Consider the following 24,140-nt stretch of genomic DNA (forward strand, 5'->3'; position numbering starts at 1 on the left):
AGCTGTCATTGATGTTAAAGGGGGCAATAAACGGTATTAAGAACTGGGGTATGTAAACTTTTGATCAGGGTCATTTGGGTAGTTTCTGTTGTCATTATTATATAAAAAGAGTAAACACAGTTGATTGATAATAAATGGCTTCAGCAAAACACTAACCATGAGTTAAAGAAATGTTTTTGTGTTATCATTCATATTCTCTGAAAAATGGCCAAGAAACCACAAATTCTGTCAGTGTATGTAAACTTATGAGCACAACTGTATATATATATATATATATATATATATATATATATATATATATATATATATATATATATATATATATATATATATATATATATATATACACACACACACACACACACACACACACACATATATATATATATATATATACACACACACACACACACTATAGCCCTTCCCATTCAAAAACCTTTTTTATCAGATAGTGTATGAGTGTAACACTTTATTAAAATGTATTTATGTTGTATTTGAGCTAGTGACATATGGGCTAAACAATCCTACCAGAAGGGGAAAAGTTTCCCAAACCTCAAAATGCCTATAAATACACCCCACATCACACCCACAATTCAGTTTTTAAAGACTTTGCCTCCTATGGAGGTGGTGAAGTAAGTTTGTGCTTAGATTCTAAGCATTTTGAAGCCCGATTCCTCTCAGAGTACAGTGAATGTTACAGGGATGTGAAGGGAGTATCGCCTATTGAATGCAATGGTTTTCCTTATGGGAGGTTCTCTGTTATCGGTCGTAGAGATTCATCTCCTACCTCCCTTATTCAGATCGACGATATACTCTCATATATATATATATATATATATATATATATATATATATATATATATATATATATATATATATATATATATATATATATATACTCTCATATTCCATTACCTCTACTGATAACTGTTTCAGTACTGGTTTGGCTATCTGCTATATGTGGATGGGTGTCTTTTGGTAAGTATGTTTTCATTACTTAAGCTAGTGTTTGGCCCTTTATGTATTAATATAAAGTTCTAAATATATGTATTGTACTTATATTTGCCATGAGTCAGGTTTATGTATATTTCCTTTTGCAGACTGTCAGTTTCATCTTTGGGAAAAGCATTTTGAAGGAAAAAATGTTTTTCTTACCTGGGGTATAGTCTTTTTTCAAATTGACTGTTTTTCATTAAATTTCGCGGGCAAAATTAGACTAGCGAGGGCGCAAAATGCCAACGTATATTGCGTCATTCTTGGCGCGAGATTTTTACGTTCGATTACGCAAAATTAGTCATTTCCGGCGTCTTAGTTTACGCTGAGTTCCTTTCACAAGGTTGCGTCTTCAATGACGCGAGTGTGTCATTTCCGGATGTTGTTAGCGCCAAAAAAAATTCTGTTTGCATTGTACGTCATACTTGGCGCCAAATATTTTCACTATATAAAACCCCATTCCTATATGCCTCTTGCCTTTTTTTCTATCAGAGGACTATGCTGTTTGCATTTTTTTCCCCATTTCTGAAACTGCCATATAAGGAAATTGATAATTTTGCTTTATATGTTGTTTTTTCTCTTATATTTGCAAGATGTCTCAATCTGATCCTGTCTCAGAAACCACTGTTGGAACCCTGCGGCCTGATAACAGTTCTACCAAAGCCAGGTGCATTTGTTGTAAATTTGTGGAGATTATATCTCCAGCTGTGGTATGTAATAGTTGTCATGATAAGTTTTTACATGCAGAGAATGTGTCCATCAGTAATAGTACATTGCCTGTGGTTCCTTCAACATCTAATGTACAAGATATACCTGTGAATTTAAAAGATTTTATTGCTGATGCAATTCAGAAGGCTTTATCTGCCATCCTGCCTTCTAATAAACGTAAAAGGTCTTTTAAAACTTCTCATAAAGTTGATGAAATTTCAAATGACCGACAACATACTGAATTATCCTCCTCTGACGAGGATCTATCTGATTCAGAAGATCCTTTCTCAAATATTGACACTGAAAAATCTACTTATTTATTTAAAATGGAGTATATTAGTTCTTTGTTAAAAGTAGTGTTGATTACATTGGATATTGAGGAAACTAGTCCTTTTGATGTTAAAACTAGTAGACATTTAAATTCTGTTTATAAACCTCCTGTGGTTACTCCTGAGGTTTTTCCAGTTCCTAATGCTATTTCTGATATGATTTCTAAGGAATGGAATAGGCCTGGTACTTCTTTTATTCCTTCTTCAAGGTTTAAAAAAATCGTATCTTTTGCCAGCAGTTAGATTGGAGTTTTGGGAAAAGATCCCAAAGTTGATGGGGCTATTTCTACTCTAGACGTACTACTATTCGGAAACTTGAATCCTAGTTATATTCTGGTCTTCTGCTCAGGTCTGCAATTTATTTGGCTGATGTTGCAGCCGCATCAACTTTCTGGTTGGAAAGTTTAGCGCAACAGGAAACGGATACTGATTTGTCTAGCATTGTTCGCTTGCTTCAACATGCTAATCATTTTATTTGTGATGCCATTTTTGATATCATCAAAATTGATGTTAAATCTATGTCTTTAGCTATTTTAGCTAGGAGAGCTTTGTGGCTTAAATCTTGGAATGCTGACATGGTATCTAAGTCTAGATTAATATCTCTTTCTTTCCAAGGTAATAAGTTATTTGGTGCTCAATTGGATTCAATTATTTCAACTGTCACTGGGGGGGAAGGGAGTTTTTTTTGCCTCAGGATAAAAGACCTAAGGATAAATCTAAAGCTTCTAACCGTTTGGAAACCAATTGGAAACCTCCTTCAAGTTGTAGTAAATCCAAACCATTTAAGAAATCAAAGCCAGCCCCCAAGTCTGCATGAAGGTGCGGCCCTCATTCCAGCTCAGCTGGTAGAGGGCAGATTAAGATTCTTCCAAAAGATTTGGGCAGATTTTGTCCAAAATCAACGGATTCAGAGTATTGTCTATCAAGGGTACCGAATAGGATTCAGAGTAAGACCTCCTGTGAAAAGATTTTTCCTCTCACGCATCCCAGCAAATCCAGTAAAGGCTCAGGCTTTCCTGAAGTGTGTTTCAGACCTGGCGCTTTCAGGGGTAATCATACCAGTTCTGTTTCAGGAATAGGGTCTGGGGTTTTATTCAAATCTATTCATTGTCCCAAAGAAAGAAAATTCATTCAGGCCAGTTCTGGATCTGAATATTTTGAATCGTTATGCCAACTTTCAAAATGGTGACTATAAGGACTATTCTGCCTTTTGTTCAGCAAGGGCATTATATGTCCACAATAGACTTACAGGATGCATATCTTCATATTCCGATTCATCCAGATCATTATCAGTTTCTGAGATTCTCTTTTCTAGACAAGCATTACCAATTTGTCGCTCTTCCATTTGGCCTAGCGACAGCTCCAAGAATCTTTACAAAAGTTCTCGGTGCCCTACTCTCTGTAATCGGAGAATGAGGTATTGCAGTGTTTCCTTTTTTGGACGATATCTTGATACTTACCAAAAAGTTTTTTGATTCCTCAGACAAGGGTCACCTTTTTAGGTTTCCAGATAGATTCAGTGTCCATGACTCTGTCTCTAACGGACAAGAGAAGATTAAAATTGGTTTCAGCTTGTCGGAACCTTCAGTCTCAATCATTCCCTTCAGTAGCTATGTGCATGGAAGTTTTAGGTCTCATGACTGCAACATCGGACGCGATCCCCTTTGCTCGTTTTCACATGAGACCTCTCCAGCTTTGTGTGCTGAACCAGTGGTGCAGTGATTATACAAAGATATCACAGTTAATATCCTTAAATCCCAATGTTCGACTATCTCTGACTTGGTGGTTAGATCACCATCATATAGTTCTAGGGGCCTCTTTTGTTCATCCAACCTGGACTGTAATCACAACAGATGCAAGTCTTTCAGGTTGGGAGCTGTCTGGGGATCTCTGATAGCACAAGGAGTTTGGAAATCTCAAGAGGCGAGATTATCAATCAATATTTTGGAACTCCGTGTGATTTTCAGGGCTCTTCAGGTTTGGTTTCTGTTGAAGAGAGAACCGTTCATTTGTTTTCAGACAGACAATATCACAACTGTGGCATATGTCAATCATCAGGGTGGGACTCACAGTCCCCAAGTTATGAAAGTAGTATCTCGATACTTGCTTGGGCGGAATCCAGCTCCCGTCTAATTTCTGCGGTTCATATCCCAGGTATAGACAATTGGGAAGCGGATTATCTCAGCCCTCAGACTTTACATCCGGGGGAGTGGTCCCTCCATCTGGATGTGTTTTCTCAGATTGTTTAGATGTGGGGTCTTCCAGAAATAGATATGATGGCTTCTCATCTAAACAAGAAACCTCCCAGGTACCTGTCCAGGTCCAGGGATCCTCAGACGGAAGCAGTGGATGCGTTGACACTTCCTTGGTGTTACCAACCTGCTTAAATTTTCCCGCCTCTAGTTCTTCTTCCAAGAGTGATCTCCAAAATCATCATGGAACAATCGTTTGCGTTGCTGGTTGCTCCAGCATGGCCTCACAGGTTTTGGTATGCGGATCTTGTTCGAGTGTCCAGTTGCCAACCTTAACCACTTCCATTAATGCTAGACCTTCTATCTCAAGGTCCGTTTTTCCATCAGGATCTCAAATCATTAAATTTGAAGATATGGAAATTGAATGCCTAGTGCTTAGTCATAGAGGTTTCTCTGACCCAGTGATTAATACTATGTTACAGGCTCGTAAATCTGTTTCTAGAAAGATTTATTATCGAGTTTGGAAAACTTATATTTCATGGTGTTCTTCTCATAAATTCTCTTTGCATTCTTTTAGAATTCCTAGAATTTTACAGTTTCGTCAGGATGGTTTGGATAAGGGTTTGTCTGCAAGTTCATTGAAGGGACAAATCTCTGCTCTTTCCATTTTATTTCACAGAAAGATTGCTAAGCTTCCTGATATTCACTGTTTTGTACAGGCTTTGGTCTGTATCAAGCCTGTCATTAAATCAATCTCTCCTCCTTGGAGTCTTAATTTGGTATTAAAGGCTTTACAGGCTCCTCCGTTTGAGCCTATGCATTCTTTGGGCATTAAACTACTTTCTTGGAAAGTGTTGTTCCTTTTGGCCATCTCTTCTGCTAGAAGAGTTTCTGAATTATCTGCTCTTTCTTGTGAATCTCCTTTTCTGATTTTTCATCAGGATAAGGCGGTTTTGCGGATTTAAATTCTTACCTAAGGTTGTGAATTCGAACAACATTAATAGAGAAATTGTTGTCCCTTCTGTGTCCTAATCCTAATAATTATTTGGGGAGATCCTTACATTCTTTGGATGTGGTAAGAGCTTTGAAATATGTCAAAGCTACTAAAGATTTCAGGAAGACTTCTAGTCTATTTGTTATCTTTTCTGGTTCAAGGAAAGGTCAGAAGGCTTCTGCCGTTTCCTTGGCATCTTGGTTAAAAGCTTTTGATTCATCAAGCTTATTTGGAGTCGGGTCAAGCCCCGCCTCAGAGAGTTACAGCTCATTCTACAAGATCAGTCTCTACTTTGTGGGCTTTTAAGAATGAAGCTTCAGTTGATCAGATTTGCAAAGCAGCAACTTGGTCTTCTTTGCATACATTTACTAAATTCTACCGTTTTGATGTATTTGCTTCTTCGGAAGAAGTTTTTGGCAGAAAAGTTCTTCAGGCAGCTGTTTCAGTTTGATTCTTCTGTTTATGTTTTAAGTTTTTTTAAGTATTGCTACCCAAGATACTAGCTCATGGACTCTTGCCAATTACATGAAAGAAAACATAATTTATGTAAGAACTTATCTGATAAATTCATTTCTTTCATATTGGCAAGAGTCCATGAGGCCCACTCTTTTTTATGGTGGTTATGATTTTTTTGTATAAAGCACAATTATTTCCAAATTCCTTTGTTGATGCTTTTTACTCCTTTCTTATCACCCCACTACTTGGCTATTCTTTCAACTGAATTGTGGGTGTGGTGAGGGGTGTATTTATAGGCATTTTGAGGTTTGGGAAACTTTGCCCCTCCTGGTAGGATTGTATATCCCATACGTCACTAGCTCATGGACTCTTGCCAATATGAAAGAAATGAATTTATAAGATAAGTTCTTACATAAATTATGTTTTTTTTTTTAACCTTTATACTTTACATTAGGTCTTCACTCTCACAAACCTGAGCTTGCGTGAACACAAATACTTTTCTTTCAACTTATAATACGCGTGCCACCTGGAATCCAGCCCATACATCTTGCATTTTAAAATTTAAGTGGTAGAAAAAAATAAAATAATAATATATATATTTATAGCAGTTTCTCTTTTATAGTTCACTGAATCCAGATCCAGAATATATAATACCAAATGTTGATACACAGAATATTTGATCTGTGTAGTCAATGAGATACTTCAGAGTCTAACATTAATTTCTATTGAATACTTATGGTGCATCATCGGGAAGCTGCAGGAACTATGCTGGGGAACTTTATAAACTTGGCTGGTCCCGCAGAGAGTATTGTGAAGAGAAAAACATAATTTATGCTTACCTGATAAATTTATTTCTCTTGTAGTGTGTACAGTCCACGGGTCATCCATTACTTATGGGATATATTCTCCTTCCCAACAGGAAGTTGCAAGAGGATCACCCAAGCAGAGCTGCTATATAGCTCCTCCCCTCACATGTCATATCCAGTCATTCGACCGAAACAAGACGAGAAAGGAGAAACTATAAGGTGCATTGGTGACTGGAGTTATAATTTTAAAATTTAGAACCTGCCTTAAAAAAAAGACAGGGCGGGCCGTGGACTGAACACACTACAAGAGAAATAAATTTATCAGGTAAGCATAAATTATGTTTCTCTTGTTAAGTGTGTTCAGTCCACGGGTCATCCATTACTTATGGGATACCAATACCAAAGCTAAGTACACGGATGATGGGAGGGACAAGGCAGGAACATTAAACAAAAGGAACCACTGCCTGTAGAACCTTTCTCCCAAAACCAGCCTCCGAAGAAGCGAAAGTGTCAAATTTGTAAAATTTGGAAAAAGTATGAAGTGAAGACCAAGTTGCAGCCTTGCAAATCTGTTCAACAGAGGCCTCATTCTTAAAGGCCCAGGTGGAAGCCACAACTCTAGTGGAATGAGCTGTAATTCTTTCAGGAGGCTGCTGTCCAGCAGTCTCATAGGCTAAACGTATTATGCTACGAAGCCAAAAAGAGAGAGAGGTAGCCGAAGCCTTTTGACCTCTCCTCTGTCCAGAGTAAACGACAAACAGAGAAGAAGTTTGTCTAAAATCTTTAGTTGCCTGTAAGTAGAACTTCAGAGCACGGACCACGTCTAGATTATGCAAAAGACGTTCCTTCTTTGAAGGATTAGGACATAATGATGGAACAACAATCTCTTGATTGATATTCCTGTTAGAAACAACCTTAGGTAAAAACCCAGGTTTAGTACGCATTACTACCTTATCTGAATGAAAGATCAGATAAGGAGAATCACAATGTAAGGCAGATAACTCAGAGACTCTTCGAGCCGAGGAAATAGCCATCAAAAACAAAACTTTTCAAGATAAAAGCTTAATATCAATGGAATGAAGGGGTTCAAACGGAACACCCTGAAGAACTTTAAGAACCAAGTTTAAGCTCCACAGAGGAGCAACAGCTTTAAACACAGGCTTAATTCTAGCCAAAGCCTGACAAAAGGCCTGGACGTCTGGATGCTCTGCCAGACGTTTGTGTAAAAGAATAGACAGAGCTGAAATCTGTCCCTTTAGCGAACTAGCGGATAAACCCTTTTCTAAACCCTCTTGTAGAAAAGCTAATATCCTAGGAATCCTAACCTTACTCCATGAGTAACTCTTGGATTCGCACCAATATAAATATTTACGCCATATCTTATGGTAAATTTTTCTTGTCACAGGTTTCCGAGCCTGTATTAATGTATCAATAACCGAATCCGAAAACCCACGCTTTGATAGAATCAAGCGTTCAATTTCCAGGCAGTCAGCCTCAGAGAAATTAGGTTTGGATGGTTGAAAGGACCTTGAATTAGAAGGTCCTGCCTCAGAGGAAGAGACCATGGTGGACAGGACGACATGTCCACTAGGTCTGCATACCAGGTCCTGCGTGGCCACGCAGGCGCTATCAGAATTACCGATGCCCTCTCCTGTTTGATCCTGGCAATCAGCCGAGGTAGCAACGGAAATGGTGGAAACACATAAGCTATGTTGAAAACCCAAGGGGCTGCTAATGCATCTACCAGCACCGCTCCCGGGTCCCTGGACCTGGATCCGTAACAAGGAAGCTTCGCGTTCTGGCGAGATGCCATGAGATCCAGATCCGGTTTGCCCCAACGACGAATCAGTTGAGCAAATACCTCCGTGTAAAGTTCCCACTCTCCCGGATGAAAAGTCTGGCGACTTAGGAAATCCACCTCCCAGTTCTCTACGCCTGGGATGTGAATCGCTGACAGGTGGCAAGAGTGAGACTCTGCCCAGCGAATTATCTTCGAGACTTCCAACATCGCTAGGGAACTCCTGGTTCCCCCTTGATGATTGATGTAAGCCACAGTCGTGATATTGTCCGACTGAAATCTGATGAACCTCAGCTTTGCTAACTGAGGCCAAGCCAGAAGAGCATTGAATATTGCTCTTAATTCTAGAATGTTTATTGGGAGGAGTTTCTCCTCCTGAGTCCACGATCCCTGAGCCTTCAGGGAATTCCAGACTGCTCCCCAGCCTAGAAGGCTGGCATCCGTTGTGACAATCGTCCAATCTGGCCTGCGAAAGGTCATTCCTTTGGACAGAAGAACCGGTGACAACCACCAGAGAAGCGAATCTCTGGTCTCCTGGTCCAGATTTAGCAAAGGGGACAGATCTGAGTAATCCCCGTTCCATTGACTGAGCATGCATAGTTGCAGCGGTCTGAGATGCAGGCGCGCAAATGGCACTATGTCCATTGCCGCTACCATTAAGCCGATTACCTCCATGCACTGAGCTACCGATGGGCTTTGAATGGAATGAAGGACACGGCAAGCATTGAGAATCTTTGATAACCTGGACTCCGTCAGGTAAATCTTCATCTCTACAGAATCTATAAGAGTCCCTAGAAAAGGAACCCGTGTGAGTGGTAACAGAGAACTCTTTTCCACGTTCACTTTCCACCCATGCGACCTCAGAAATGCTAGAACTATCTCTGTATGAGACTTTGCATTCTGAAAACTTGACGCTTGTATCAGAATGTCGTCTAGGTATGGAGCCACCGCTATGCCTCGTGGTCTTAGTACCGCCAGAAGTGAGCCCAGAGCCTTCGTAAAAATTCTCGGGGCCGTGGCTAACCCGAAGGGAAGAGCCACAAACTGGTAATGCCTGTCTAGAAAGGCAAACCTCAGGTACTGATAATGATCTTTGTGAATCGGTATATGAAGGTAAGCATCCTTTAAGTCCACCGTGGTCATATATTGACCCTCTTGGATCATGGGTAGGATGGTTCGAATGGTTTCCATCTTGAACGATGGTACCCTTAGGAATTTGTTTAAGATCTTTAAGTCCAAGATTGGTCTGAAGGTTCTCTCTTTTTTGGGAACCACAAATAGATTTGAGTAAAATCCTTGTCCCTGTTCCGATCGCGGAACTGAGAGGATCACCCCCATGATTAAGAGATCTTGTACACATTGTAGAAATGCCTCTCTCTTTACTAGGTTTGTCGATAACCTCGAAAGATGGAACCTCCCTTGTGGAGGAGAGGATTTGAAATCCAGAAGGTATCCCTGAGATATAATCTTCAACGTCCAGGGATCCTGCACATCTCTTGCCCAAGCCTGGGCAAAGAGAGAAAGTCTGCCCCCCACTAAATCCGTCTCTGGATAGGGGGCCCTGACTTCATGCTGTCTTAGGGGCGGGAGTAGGCTTTCTTGCCTGCTTGCCCTTGTTCCATGACTGGTTGCCTTTCCAACCTTGTCTGTAACGAGCAGTAGTGCCTTCCTGTTTTGGAGCGGAGGAAGTTGATGCTGCTCCTTCCTTGAAGTTACGAAAGGCACGAAAATTACAGGGAGTGCAGAATTATTAGGCAAATGAGTATTTTGACCACATCATCCTCTTTATGCATGTTGTCTTACTCCAAGCTGTATAGGCTCAAAAGCCTACTACCAATTAAGCATATTAGGTGATGTGCATCTCTGTAATGAGAAGGGGTGTGGTCTAATGACATCAACACCCTATATCAGGTGTGCATAATTATTAGGCAACTTCCTTTCCTTTGGCAAAATGGGTCAAAAGAAGGACTTGACAGGCTCAGAAAAGTCAAAAATAGTGAGATATCTTGCAGAGGGATGCAGCACTCTTAAAATTGCAAAGCTTCTGAAGCGTGATCATCGAACAATCAAGCGTTTCATTCAAAATAGTCAACAGGGTCGCAAGAAGCGTGTGGAAAAACCAAGGCGCAAAATAACTGCCCATGAACTGAGAAAAGTCAAGCTTGCAGCTGCCAAGATGCCACTTGCCACCAGTTTGGCCATATTTCAGAGCTGCAACATCACTGGAGTGCCCAAAAGCACAAGGTGTGCAATACTCAGAGACATAGCCAAGGTAAGAAAGGCTGAAAGACGACCACCACTGAACAAGACACACAAGCTGAAACGTCAAGACTGGGCCAAGAAATATCTCAAGACTGATTTTTCTAAGGTTTTATGGACTGATGAAATGAGAGTGAGTCTTGATGGGCCAGATGGATGGGCCCGTGGCTGGATTGGTAAAGGGCAGAGAGCTCCGGTCCGACTCAGACGCCAGCAAGGTGGAGGTGGAGTACTGGTTTGGGCTGGTATCATCAAAGATGAGCTTGTGGGGCCTTTTCGGGTTGAGGATGGAGTCAAGCTCAACTCCCAGTCCTACTGCCAGTTTCTGGAAGACACCTTCTTCAAGCAGTGGTACAGGAAGAAGTCTGCATCCTTCAAGAAAAACATGATTTTCATGCAGGACAATGCTCCATCACACGCGTCCAAGTACTCCACAGCGTGGCTGGCAAGAAAGGGTATAAAAGAAGAAAATCTAATGACATGACCTCCTTGTTCACCTGATCTGAACCCCATTGAGAACCTGTGGTCCATCATCAAATGTGAGATTTACAAGGAGGGAAAACAGTACACCTCTCTGAACAGTGTCTGGGAGGCTGTGGTTGCTGCTGCATGCAATGTTGATGGTGAACAGATCAAAACACTGACAGAATCCATGGATGGCAGGCTTTCGAGTGTCCTTGCAAAGAAAGGTGGCTATATTGGTCACTGGTTTGTTTTTGTTTTGTTTTTGAATGTCAGAAATGTATATTTGTGAATGTTGAGATGTTATATTGGTTTCACTGGTAAAAATAAATAATTGAAATGGGTATATATTTGTTTTTGGTAAAGTTGCCTAATAATTATGCACAGTAATAGTCACCTGCACACACAGATATCCCCCTAAAATAGCTATAACTAAAAACAAACTAAAAACTACTTCCAAAACTATTCATCTTTGATATTAATGAGTTTTTTGGGTTCATTGAGAACATGGTTGTTGTTCAATAATAAAATTAATCCTCAAAAATACAACTTGCCTAATAATTCTGCACTCCCTGTAGACTGTTTGGCCTTTGGTTTGGCCCTGTCCTGAGGAAGGGCGTGGCCCTTACCTCCCGTAATGTCAGCAATAATTTCCTTCAAGCCGGGCCCGAATAAGGTCTGCCCTTTGAAAGGAATGTTAAGTAGTTTAGACTTGGAAGTTACATCCGCTGACCAGGATTTAAGCCAGAGCGCTCTGCGCGCCTGTATGGCAAATCCGGAATTTTTAGCCGTAAGTTTGGTTAGATGTACTACGGCATCTGAAACAAACGCATTAGCTTGCTTAAGGGTTCTAACTTTGCTCAAGGCCTCATCCAACGGCTCTGTGCGAATCGCCTCTTCCAGAGACTCAAACCAGAATGCCGCTGCAGCCGTGACAGGCGCAATGCATGCAAGAGGCTGCAATATAAAACCCTGTTGAACAAACATTTTCTTAAGATAATCCTCTAATTTTTTATCCATTGGATCTGAGAAAGCACAGCTATCCTCCACCGGGATAGTGGTACGCTTGGCTAACGTAGAAACTGCTCCCTCCACCTTAGGGACCGTCTGCCATAAGTCTCGTGTGGTGGCGTCTATAGGGAACATTTTTCTAAATATCGGGGGAGGGGAAAAAGGCACACCGGGTCTATCCCACTCCTTACTGATAATTTCTTTAAGTCTTTTTGGTATAGGAAAAACGTCAGTACACACCGGTACCGCATAGTATCTATCCAACCTACACAATTTCTCTGGAATTGCCACCGTGTCGCAATCATTCAGAGCCGCTAATACCTCCCCTAGTAACACACGGAGGTTCTCAAGCTTAAATTTAAAATTTGAAATTTCTGAATCCGGTCTCCCCGAATCAGAACCGTCACCGACAGAATGAAGCTCACCGTCCTCATGTTCTGCAAGTTGTGACGCAGTATTAGACATGGCTCTCGTGTCATCAGCGCGCTCTGTCCTTAACCCAGAGCTATCGCGTTTGCCCCTTAATTCGGGCATATTATATAATACTTCTTTCATAACATTAGCCATATCATGTAAAGTGATTTGTAAGGGCCTAGATGTACTAGGTGTCTCAATCCTACGCATCTCCCGAGCGGGAGACGCAGGTACTGACACGTGAGGAGAGTTAGGCGGCATAACTTCCCCCTCGTTGTCTGGTGATAGCTTCTTTATCGGTACAGATTGACTTTTATTCAAAGCAATATCAATACAATTGGTACACATCGTTCTATTGGGCTCCACATTAGCTTTTGAACATGATGAACAAACAGTTTCCTCTGAATCAGACATGTTTAAAACAGACTTAGCAATGAAACTAACAAGCTTGGAAATCACTTTCAATAAGTTTTACAAGCAATATAAAAAAAACGCTGCAGCGCTTCAAAAATACAGATATAATTAAACAATTCTTAACAAGAAGTGTACTATTAGCAGAGGATTGCACCCATTAGCAAAAGGATAATTAACCCCTCGATACCCAAAACGGATAAAACAGATATCAATTAAGATTTAACGCTTTTAATCACAGTCAGCACACTGTCACAGATCTGCTGTGACTGATTACCTCCCTCACAAATGAAATTTGCAGACCCCTGAGCTCTCTAGAGACGTCCTGGATCAAGGAGGAAGAAGCAGAAAGACTGTGCAATAATTTTAACTGCGCAACAAGGCGCTAAAACAAGGGCCCTCCCACTCCAATCACAACAGTGGGAGCCCTGATATAACGGTTTCCATGCAGAAAAATATGTTAGCCATGTGGAAAAAATCATGCCCAAAGCGATTTATCACCAAAGTACCTCACAAAAAAACGAATAACATGCCAGTAAACGTTTTATTAAAAAACAACATTTTTCAATGTCATGCAAAGCTATCACTAAGCCTGCTACCAGTCGCTACCACTGCAGAGAAGACTTAAGTATTATTTCAGTGTTAACAGTATTTTCTCAGTTGCTACTACTGCATTTAAGGCTGTACTTACATCATACGGTAACAGCAGTATTTTCTTAGTCAATTCCATTCCCAGAAAATAAAGTACCGCACATACCTCATTTGCGGAGGACTCCGCATGCTATTCCCAGTTTCTGAAGTTACCCCACTCCTCAGAATGTCGAGAACAGCCAGTGGATCTTAGTTACGCCTGCTAAGATCATAGATAAAAAACGCAGGCAGTTTCTTCTTCCAAATACTGCCTGAGATAGAAAAACAGCACACTCCGGTGCCATTTAAAATAACAAACTTTTGATTGAAGAATAGTTAATAGTTAATAGTTAAGCAAAAACTCCAGCTCCTCTCGCGACCTCCTTCTTTGTTGAGGGTTGCAAGAGAATGACTGGGTATGACATGTGAGGGGAGGAGCTATATAGCAGCTCTGCTTGGGTGATCCTCTTGCAACTTCCTGTTGGGAAGGAGAATATATCCCATAAGTAATGGATGACCCGTGGACTGAACACACTTAACAAGAGAAAATAACTGTTTAATGGACTAGGAAGAATATTTACAGGCGCTACACTAGGTCTATTCAGGGCTGCAGCCAATTTGCTTGCTTAGTAAAAAGGGATAGGAAAGACCAAATTAAACTTTCATAATTCAGATACAGCATGTACATTTGGGACACCTTAACTTCTTTTATAAAATGTTCTTTGTTCTCTTTGAATCCCTTGTTGAAAAGGAAAAGTACATATCAGCTGCAGCAATATACTACTGGGAGCTCGCTGGTGATTGGTGACTAAATAAAGTTGTCTCATCTCATTGGCCCACCAGATGTGTTCAGCTAGCAGCCAGCAGGATATTACTGACATTTAGCTCGCTTTAACTATGCATTTAAACCCTTTGCAGGGGTTAATCACATGGATATATGCAAACAACCAAGCAAAAATAAAACACTCTAAAATATAAGAGCTTTTTGCACTTTCATTAATAAAAATAATAATAATATAGAAAACATGTAAAGTTTTTGCCATAACCAACTGCTTTACAGGTTTCTACATAACTCTATAAGAAATCTACCTTAATCAATAGGCGATGAGAAATAAATTAGCTTAGGATAGTGAAATAGTAGGAACAGCAGTAAAAACATAATGATCTTTTTTGCAGCAAAAGTGAAAAAACGTCATCTATTTTAGTCTGCATTTTGTGTTCTGCGCTCTAAAACTATATATTGGGTATATACTTGTTTTTTTATTATTAACACTGCCACTGAAACCTTTATTTCAACATAAGACACACATTTGTAAACTTTAATGCACTGTTTGGTAATATTTATGTTTAACAAACAAAAACAGAATTTATGCTTACCTGATAAATTACTTTCTCCAACGGTGTGTCCGGTCCACGGCGTCATCCTTACTTGTGGGATATTCTCCTCCCCAACAGGAAATGGCAAAGAGCCCAGCAAAGCTGGTCATATGATCCCTCCTAGGCTCCGCCTACCCCAGTCATTCGACCGACGTACAGGAGGAAATATGCATAGGAGAAACCATATGATACCGTGGTGACTGTAGTTAGAGAAAATAATTCATCAGACCTGATTAAAAAAACCAGGGCGGGCCGTGGACCGGACACACCGTTGGAGAAAGTAATTTATCAGGTAAGCATAAATTCTGTTTTCTCCAACATAGGTGTGTCCGGTCCACGGCGTCATCCTTACTTGTGGGAACCAATACCAAAGCTTTAGGACACGGATGAAGGGAGGGAGCAAATCAGGTCACCTAAATGGAAGGCACCACGGCTTGCAAAACCTTTCTCCCAAAAATAGCCTCTGAAGAAGCAAAAGTATCAAATTTGTAAAATTTGGCAAAAGTGTGCAGTGAAGACCAAGTCGCTGCCTTACATATCTGGTCAACAGAAGCCTCGTTCTTGAAGGCCCATGTGGAAGCCACAGCCCTAGTGGAGTGAGCTGTGATTCTTTCAGGAGGCTGCCGTCCGGCAGTCTCATAAGCCAAACGGATAATGCTTTTAAGCCAAAAAGAAAGAGAGGTAGAAGTTGCTTTTTGACCTCTCCTTTTACCAGAATAAACAACAAACAAAGAAGAAGTTTGTCTGAAATCTCTAGTGGCCTCTAAATAGAATTTTAGAGCACGGACTACGTCCAAATTGTGTAACAAAAGTTCCTTCTTTGAAACTGGATTCGGGCACAAAGAAGGTACAACTATCTCCTGGTTAATATTCTTGTTGGAAACAACTTTCGGAAGAAAACCAGGCTTAGTACGCAAAACCACCTTATCTGCATGGAACACCAGATAGGGCGGAGAACACTGCAGAGCAGATAACTCAGAAACTCTTCTAGCAGAAGAAATTGCAACCAAAAACAAAACTTTCCAAGATAATAACTTAATATCTACGGAATGTAAGGGTTCAAACGGAACCCCTTGAAGAACTGAAAGAACTAGATTAAGACTCCAGGGAGGAGTCAAAGGTCTGTAAACAGGCTTGATTCTAACCAGAGCCTGAACAAACGCTTGAACGTCTGGCACAGCTGCCAGCCTTTTGTGAAGTAAAACAGATAACGCAGAAATCTGTCCCTTCAGAGAACTTGCAGATAATCCCTTCTCCAAACCCTCTTGTAGAAAGGATAAAATCCTAGGAATTTTTATCTTGTTCCATGGGAATCCTTTAGATTCACACCAACAGATATATTTTTTCCATATCTTATGGTAAATTTTTCTAGTCACAGGCTTTCTAGCCTGAATCAGAGTATCAATTACAGAATCTGAAAACCCACGCTTTGATAAAATCAAGCGTTCAATCTCCAAGCAGTCAGTTGGAGAGAAACCAGATTCGGATGTTCGAATGGACCTTGAACAAGAAGGTCCTGTCTCAAAGGTAGCTTCCATGGTGGAGCCGATGACATATTCACCAGGTCTGCATACCAAGTCCTGCGTGGCCACGCAGGAGCTATCAAGATCACCTAAGCCCTCTCCTGGTTGATCCTGGCTACCAGCCTGGGAATGAGAGGAAACGGTGGGAAAACATAAGCTAGGTTGAAGGTCCAAGGTGCTACTAGTGCATCTACTAGAGTCGCCTTGGGATCCCTGGATCTGGACCCGTAACAAGGAACCTTGAAGTTCTGACGAGACGCCATCAGATCCATGTCTGGAATGCCCCATAATTGAGTTATTTGGGCAAAGATTTCCGGGTGGAGTTCCCACTCCCCCGGATGGAATGTCTGACGACTCAGAAAATCCGCTTCCCAATTTTCCACTCCTGGGATGTGGATTGCAGACAAGTGGCAGGAGTGATCCTCCGCCCATTGAATTATCTTGGTCCCTTCCTCCATCGCCAGGGAACTCCTTGTTCCCCCCTGATGGTTGATATAAGCAACTGTCGTCATGTTGTCTGATTGAAACCTTATGAATTTGGCCTTTGCTAGATGAGGCCAAGCTTTGAGAGCATTGAATATCGCTCTCAGTTCCAGAATGTTTATCGGGAGAAGAGATTCTTCCCGAGACCATAGACCCTGAGCTTTCAGGGGTTCCCAGACCGCGCCCAGCCCACCAGACTGGCGTCGGTCGTGACAATGACCCACTCTGGTCTGTGGAAGCTCATTCCCTGTGACAGATTGTCCAGGATTAGCCACCAACGGAGTGAATCTCTGGTCCTTTGATCTACTTGAATCGTCGGAGACAAGTCTGTATAATCCCCATTCCACTGTCTGAGCATGCACAGTTGTAATGGTCTTAGATGAATTCGTGCAAAAGGAACTATGTCCATTGCTGCAACCATCAATCCTATTACTTCCATGCACCAAAAAACTCTTAGCCATCTCCGTGGATATGTTGCCTGTGCAACGGCAAAGAGAATGACTGGGGTAGGCGGAGCCTAGGAGGGATCATATGACCAGCTTTGCTGGGCTCTTTGCCATTTCCTGTTGGGGAGGAGAATATCCCACAAGTAAGGATGACGCCGTGGACCGGACACACCTATGTTGGAGAAAACCATATTAAATTCAAATACTATTTTAATTAGTTAATTTAATTAACCTAAGACAGTGTGCTGACATTACCAGATATTTTTTTTATTGCTACTAGATTTTGACAAAAATGGTGATAAAATGTAATTCATGCTTTGTCCGCCAATTTCATTTGCGTACCATTACCCATAATCCTTTTCCACCACATTAGAAAAATAAACTAAACTTGGGAGATCTGTGTCATTACATAGTAGTGACCACATTAAACATTAGTTTGTGTATCTTTACATTCTACATATATGGTGGTATAATGTATTAAACAAAAATTAAAAGATTTTTTAACATAAAAAAATACAACATTACAAAAATGCAATTGAATATTCAAATATTTGTAAATTATAAACACCAACATTATCTTTGGTAATCAAATTTATATTTTATGTGCGTTAGGTTTTGGGAAGTTGAATACTGCTCAGGAAGAAAGCTAACAAGTTTAATAAACTTCTGCCAATAAAAGAAAAAAAATGCTTCATATGGGCAATTAGAAAGAAAATGTTTGTCCTTTAGTTACTGAGCTCCTTAGCCAGCTTGTGGGAATATCCAACAAAAAAGAAAATGTATACATTTGTGTCAAAGTGCTACTTAACAAATCTATTCCTCTCAAGCTGGTGTCAAATTGTGATAAGTCAAATTAGCCTTAACTTGCATGAAATAGCTGAATGGAACCCTTCAGACTTACTTTAATTATTTAAATTTGAATTGGTATGTCTGTATTACTTGTAGCAGCCGAGTTCTTCAGATTTCAAACAGTCTTGGTGAAGTACAGTTATAGCACAATCAAAGTAACTCATTAGCAATAAGTTTCTTTGCTAAGAAAGACAGATGCTTTCAAAGGATTTTCTTTAGTTGGTTAACAAGTGCAGCCTTTCTAGATCTTTCTACAAGTGAATGGAGTCTGTCCAAACTAAACAGAACACATCTCTTTTCCCACTCATTTAGCAGTTTGAAAATCTTCCAGTTTGTGTTTACGCAGCTTACAAACAAATACTGATTGCTGCAAATGAGCCATTCAGGGTAATTAATAAATAGCAATCATTTTGTACTGGGTGGGAAAAAAATGGATGTGGAGGTGAACAGTGTCTATATCATTGTTATAAAACTTACCTTTGTCATTGTAGTGTCATCTTTCTTGGGAGTAAAACTTCCAAAAAAACGAAGGCTATAGAAACCAACGACAGAAGAAACCATGAGATAGCTATGAAATTCATGTTAAAGAAAATAAAACAGGCTACAGGAATCAAAATCCTTAACTTAAAGGCACAGTCTACTTGAAAAATGTTATTGTTTAAAAAGATAGATAATTCCTTTATTACCCATACCCCAGTTTTGCATAACCATATTAATATACTTTTTTTTTTTATCTCCGATTACCTTGTATCTAAGCCTCTGCAGACTTTCCACTTATTTTAGTTCTTTTGACAGACTTATTTTTGCCAATCAGTGCTGACTTAAAAATAACTCCACAGACATGAGCACGTTATCTATAGGGCACACATGAACTAGCGCTGTCTAGCTGTGAAAAACTGTCAAATGCACTGAGATAAGAGGCGGCCTTCAAGGGCTTAAAAATCAGCATATGAGCCTACCTATGTTTAGCTTAGGACCAGAAAACACAATAGATTTGCATAATCAACAAATGCAAGATAAGACAATACAATAGCATTTACTCTGAATTTCAAATGAGTAGTAGATTTTTTTCTAACACATTTCAAAGTTATGTATATTTCCACTCCGCCTGTACCATGTGATACCCATCAGCCAATCACAAATGCATATACGTATAGTCTGTGAATTCTTGCACATGCTCAGTAGGAGCTGGTGACTCAAAAAGTGTAAATATAAAAGACTGTGCACATTTTTTTTAATGGAAGTAAATTGGATTAAAATGACATGCTCTATCTGAATCATGAAAATTTAATTTGACCTGAGTGTCCCTTTAACAAAGAATTCAAAGAGTACAAAGAAAAATGTAATAATAAAAGTAAATTGGAAAGTTGTTTAAAATTGAATGCCCTATCTGAATCATGAAAGCTTAATTTTGACTTGACTGTCCCTTTTAGCACTTAGTGAAAAACATTCTAAGAAATGTAGGATAAATAAAAGAAAAAAACCTCAATGCCTGCAAAGCCTCTCCCACCTCACTATTCTTTAGCACTGGTAAATCTATAAATAGTCATGTCCTAGAAGGCAGTCATTTGCCTATTTCCTGAACATATACATTCTGCATATTTTATATTATGTAAGTGTAAGTATAATAGGTTATATACATAATGCATTTAGACTGCTATGGATGCACACACATGTGATATTGACAATTAAACCTTAACAAGGACTAATTCTGCTATGAACCCACAAGAAGTTTGTATACTATTTCATTTGTATACTGTAATGTTAGATGTGCAAAAGGAAGGCAGTGGGTGAGCGCAGACAGTCTTAATTATGTAGCTACTGCTTTGCAAAAATTCCTTACACATTTTGAAGGTAAAGTAGTCCTTACTCTGGCGTTCATCTTTATCATCTGAGGAAGGAAGACTACTTTACCTTTGAAGCACTCAAGGATTTTTTGGAATGAAAAGACTATATACTGTAAGAACTTGGTACCCAACTCAGAAGGGAAACATTTAACAGGGAATTTTACCTTTGATGCTCCACTTATTCAAACTAATGCTATAACTATCTGAGGTTTTCTAATGTGAGTTGATTACCTTGTAGCAGAGTGTTTTTATAAATTATAAACAATACTGCACTATCACTTGCCTTTTTTCTATTTCCCATCATTAAATACCCTGAGGGGACTTCAGAAGACTACCTTACTACAGTAGGCAAAGAAACTTGTAAGACAGACAACCCATGGGACTTCTTACTCACACGTGGCACTTACCTCATAAAGATTGAGGTAATTTGAGGTATCCTGAGGGGGATTTCCTATCCCATCATTTTCAACTGGATTCCACTTGAAATTCACCTGCTATTTTGCATAATTAAGACTGTCTGCTAACCCTCTACCTTCCTTTTTGCATCTCTCTCTCTCACACATACTATATGGCCAAATGTATGCGAACACCCATACTACTTATTGAGTTTAGTTGTTTCAATGCTATGAGGTGCACACAATCTAGCACATAGCCATGATATCCCCATAGACATACAATGTAGGGATGTATCGAAATTTCGGCCACAGAAACGTTTAGGCCGAAAATGACATTTACGTTTTTTTTATTTTTTATTATTGTGTAGCATATTTTAAATTTGATGCTAGCCTAGAGCTGCTGTTTGAGTTAATTACTTGACTTACTGTTTTGCATATAATAGTTTTCTAGGACGATACTTTATTTGGATAATTAGTTAAAAAAAAATAATAATCTGTTAAATCTGATTCTGTTACATAGAACTGAATGCAGAATGTATACTGATATTAAATTAATATCAACAATATATTATTCTTCATTCAGTCCTATATAACAGATTTTTATTTATATATTTTTTTAAGTTATTTTCTGTCCAATTTTGGTGTGTTACTTTCAATAAAAGTGTTTTTATTTATATTATTGGCTTGTAGTTTTTCATTTCAGATTCATTAAATTCATTAAAAAAGTCTTATATTATTAATAAAATTATAGAAAAAAAAACTTTTAAATTCATTTTGTTGAAAAAAAAAGTCATTTTTGTTTTTTGGCCAAGGGCATCCTGAATTTTCAGTTTCAGTCCAGAATTTTCATTTCGGTGCATCCCTAAAACAATGACAATGTGCAAGTACAATGGGTCAGTGCCTTTAAATGCGGCACCGTCACAGGATGCCACCTTTACCACAAGTCAATTTGTGAAATGCCTACATATGTCTATGTTCTACTAGATGTGCCCTGATCAAATGCAAGTGCTTTTATTGTGAAATGGAGCAACAACTGCCCAGCCATGAAGTAGTAGCCCATGCAAACTCACTGATCCAGGCTGCGCATAGAGTAAAAATCCCCATCATCTGTTGCATCACTTCGCTACAGAATAAGAATGCATGTTGGGAGCTTCATGAAATGGGTTTCCATGGCTGAGCAGATATACACAGGCCTCACATCAGCATGTTCAATACCAGAATGTTGCCTGGAAAGGTGTAAAGCGCACCACCACTGGACTCTGGAGCAGTGGAAACATTTAGTCATGAATCACGCTTAACTATCTGGCTGTCTGATGGAAGTACTTGGTGTGGCAGATGCCAGGATAATGCTATCAGAATGCAGAGTGCCTACTGTATAATTTGGTGGAGAATAATAATCTGTGGGATTTTTTCAGGGTTTGATTGGCTGATGGCTGTCACATGATACAGGGGGAGTTGAAATAGACAAAAAATATCTACTACTCATTTGAACTTCAGACTAAGTGCTATTGCATTGCCTTTTTATTGTGAATTTCTTGAGTATGCAAATGTACTGTATTTAGTGGTCCTTAGATCCAGTGGAGGGTCATCTTAATGCCTCACGATACAAAGACAATTTAGACAACTGGGGGCTTTCATGACTGCTCTCCTGTGCAGAAAACGAGGTCCATGAACACATGGTATGACAAATATAGTGTTGAGCAGCTTAAGTGGCCTGCACAGAGCCCTAACCTCCATCCCATTGAACACAGTTGGAATAAATTAGAACACTGATTGCGATCCAGACCTTCCTGTCAGTGCTAGGCCTCACAAATGCTCTTTTAGCTGAAAAAGCACAAATTCCCACAGACACACTCCATAGTCTTGTGGAAAGTCTTCCTAGAAGACATGCAGCTGTTATAATGGCATTGGGGGATGTTTAGGAATGGGATGTCCAGCAAGCTCATATAGGTGTGATGGTCAGGTGTTCACATACTTGTGACAGTCATGGACATTTTCCATAAACACCACATAAAAAAATAATAGATCATATAAAAAAAATATACAGCACACATGAATAGAGGGAAGGATACAAAATTAAAAGGATTTCCAGTGTTGCTCCTGCAAATCCAAATGTGAACAGAGAGGCATTGCCAATCCCCCGGCCCTAAAAAAAAAAAAAAAAAAAAAAAAAAAAAAAAAGAAATGTTAGGAATAGGACAGAAAATTACAGAAAACTTTACTACAATTAATAATTAATGATACAAAGAGGAAAAACACATTTTAATATATTTATTTATACCTTATTCTTTGAATGATTTGATTCAAAAGGAAACTGAAAGCGTTTACACTTCCTGTTAATTAATATGGATACAGTGAATGTAAACAACTTGATGCCAGCAAAGCCTAACCAATTAGCAATAATGCAACGATAGGAAAAGCGTGGGTACATTTAAAAAAAAAAGGAAATTTAAGGATGCCATAACAAATAAATACATAAATAAAACAGTCCCTTAAAGGGACACTGAACTAAAAAAAATTCTTATTTTGTAATTCAGATAGAGCATGCAATATTAAGCAACTTTCTAATTTACTCCTATTTTCAATTTTTCTTCGTTCTCTTGCTATTATTATTTGAAAAAGAAGGCATCTAAGCTTTTTTTTTGGTTTCAGTACTCTGGACAGCACTTTTTAATTGGTGGATGAATTTATCTACCAATCAGCAAGGACAACCCAGGTTGTTCACCAAAAATGGGCCGGCATCTAAACTTACATTCTTGCATTTCAAATAAAGATACCAAGAGAATGAAGAAAATTTGATAATAGCAGTAAATAAGAAAGTTACTTAAAATTTCATGCTCAATCTGAATAACGAAAGAAAAATTTTGGTTACAATGTCCCTTTAAACTACACAGTATAAGAAGGATTAAAGGGACAGTCTAGGCCAAAATAAACTTTCATGATTCAGATAGAGCATGTAATTTTAAACAACTTTCCAATTTACTTTTATCACCAATTTTGCTATGTTCTCTTGGTATTCTTAGTTGAAAGCTTAACCTAGGAGGTTCATATGCTAATTTCTTAGACCTTGAAGCCCACCTCTTTCAGATTGCATTTTAACAGTTTTTCACCACTAGAGGGTGTTAGTTCACGTATTTCATATAGATAACACTGTGCTCGTGCACGAGAAGTTATCTGGGAGCAAGCACTGATTGGCTAGACTGCAAGTCTGTCAAAAGAACTTAAAAAAGGGGCAGTTTGCAGAGGCTTAGATACAAGATAATCACAGAGGTTAAAAGTATATTATTATAAATGTGTTAGTTATGCTAAACTGGGAAATGGGTAATAAAGGGATTATCTTTTAAAACAATAAAAATTCTGGTGTAGACTGTCCCTTTAATACCTTATAGCCTAATATGCTTATATGAGTGCTATAAATAAAAAAACAAATGGTACTTACCCATAGGCGGCCAACTACTGGAAAACAACATATAATGCAGTAGAAAGCTAAAACCAGTACTGTAACATAACAGCAGTGGAAATGAAACAGAAGTATACAAACGTCATCACAGGAGGAGGCAAAGGAAATGGTGAATTTTCCCTGACAATTGTCCTGATACTGCAACACCCATGGCTGGCTTGTGACCCTGCTTAAAGAAACATCAGGAGCACCTTTATTCAACTTCATTCTTCACCTACCTCCAGCAAAGAGAGCCCTATAAATCCCCTTACAGCTCTATGGTAACTAGTCTTGACTAGTTACCATAGAGCTGTAAGG

At 39.3% G+C, this 24,140-nt stretch overlaps 1 protein-coding gene across 3 annotated transcripts in view; it reads right to left on the reverse strand.

Moving 5' to 3' along the window:
- The window catches only part of LMBR1 (limb development membrane protein 1), a 777,013-nt gene that overhangs the window by 68,329 nt on the left and 684,544 nt on the right, over positions 1-24,140 (reverse strand). For all 3 annotated transcript variants that reach the window (XM_053713821.1, XM_053713820.1, XM_053713822.1), the window contains exons 13-14: positions 22,456-22,529; positions 18,619-18,709 (exon numbers count right to left, since the gene is read on the reverse strand). In XM_053713821.1, coding sequence (XP_053569796.1) covers positions 18,619-18,709; positions 22,456-22,529 — 165 coding nt within the window. The remainder of the gene's footprint in view (positions 1-18,618; positions 18,710-22,455; positions 22,530-24,140) is intronic.

This window comes from Bombina bombina, chromosome 5 (genome assembly GCF_027579735.1).
Source record: "Bombina bombina isolate aBomBom1 chromosome 5, aBomBom1.pri, whole genome shotgun sequence".
NCBI lineage: Eukaryota > Metazoa > Chordata > Amphibia > Anura > Bombinatoridae > Bombina > Bombina bombina.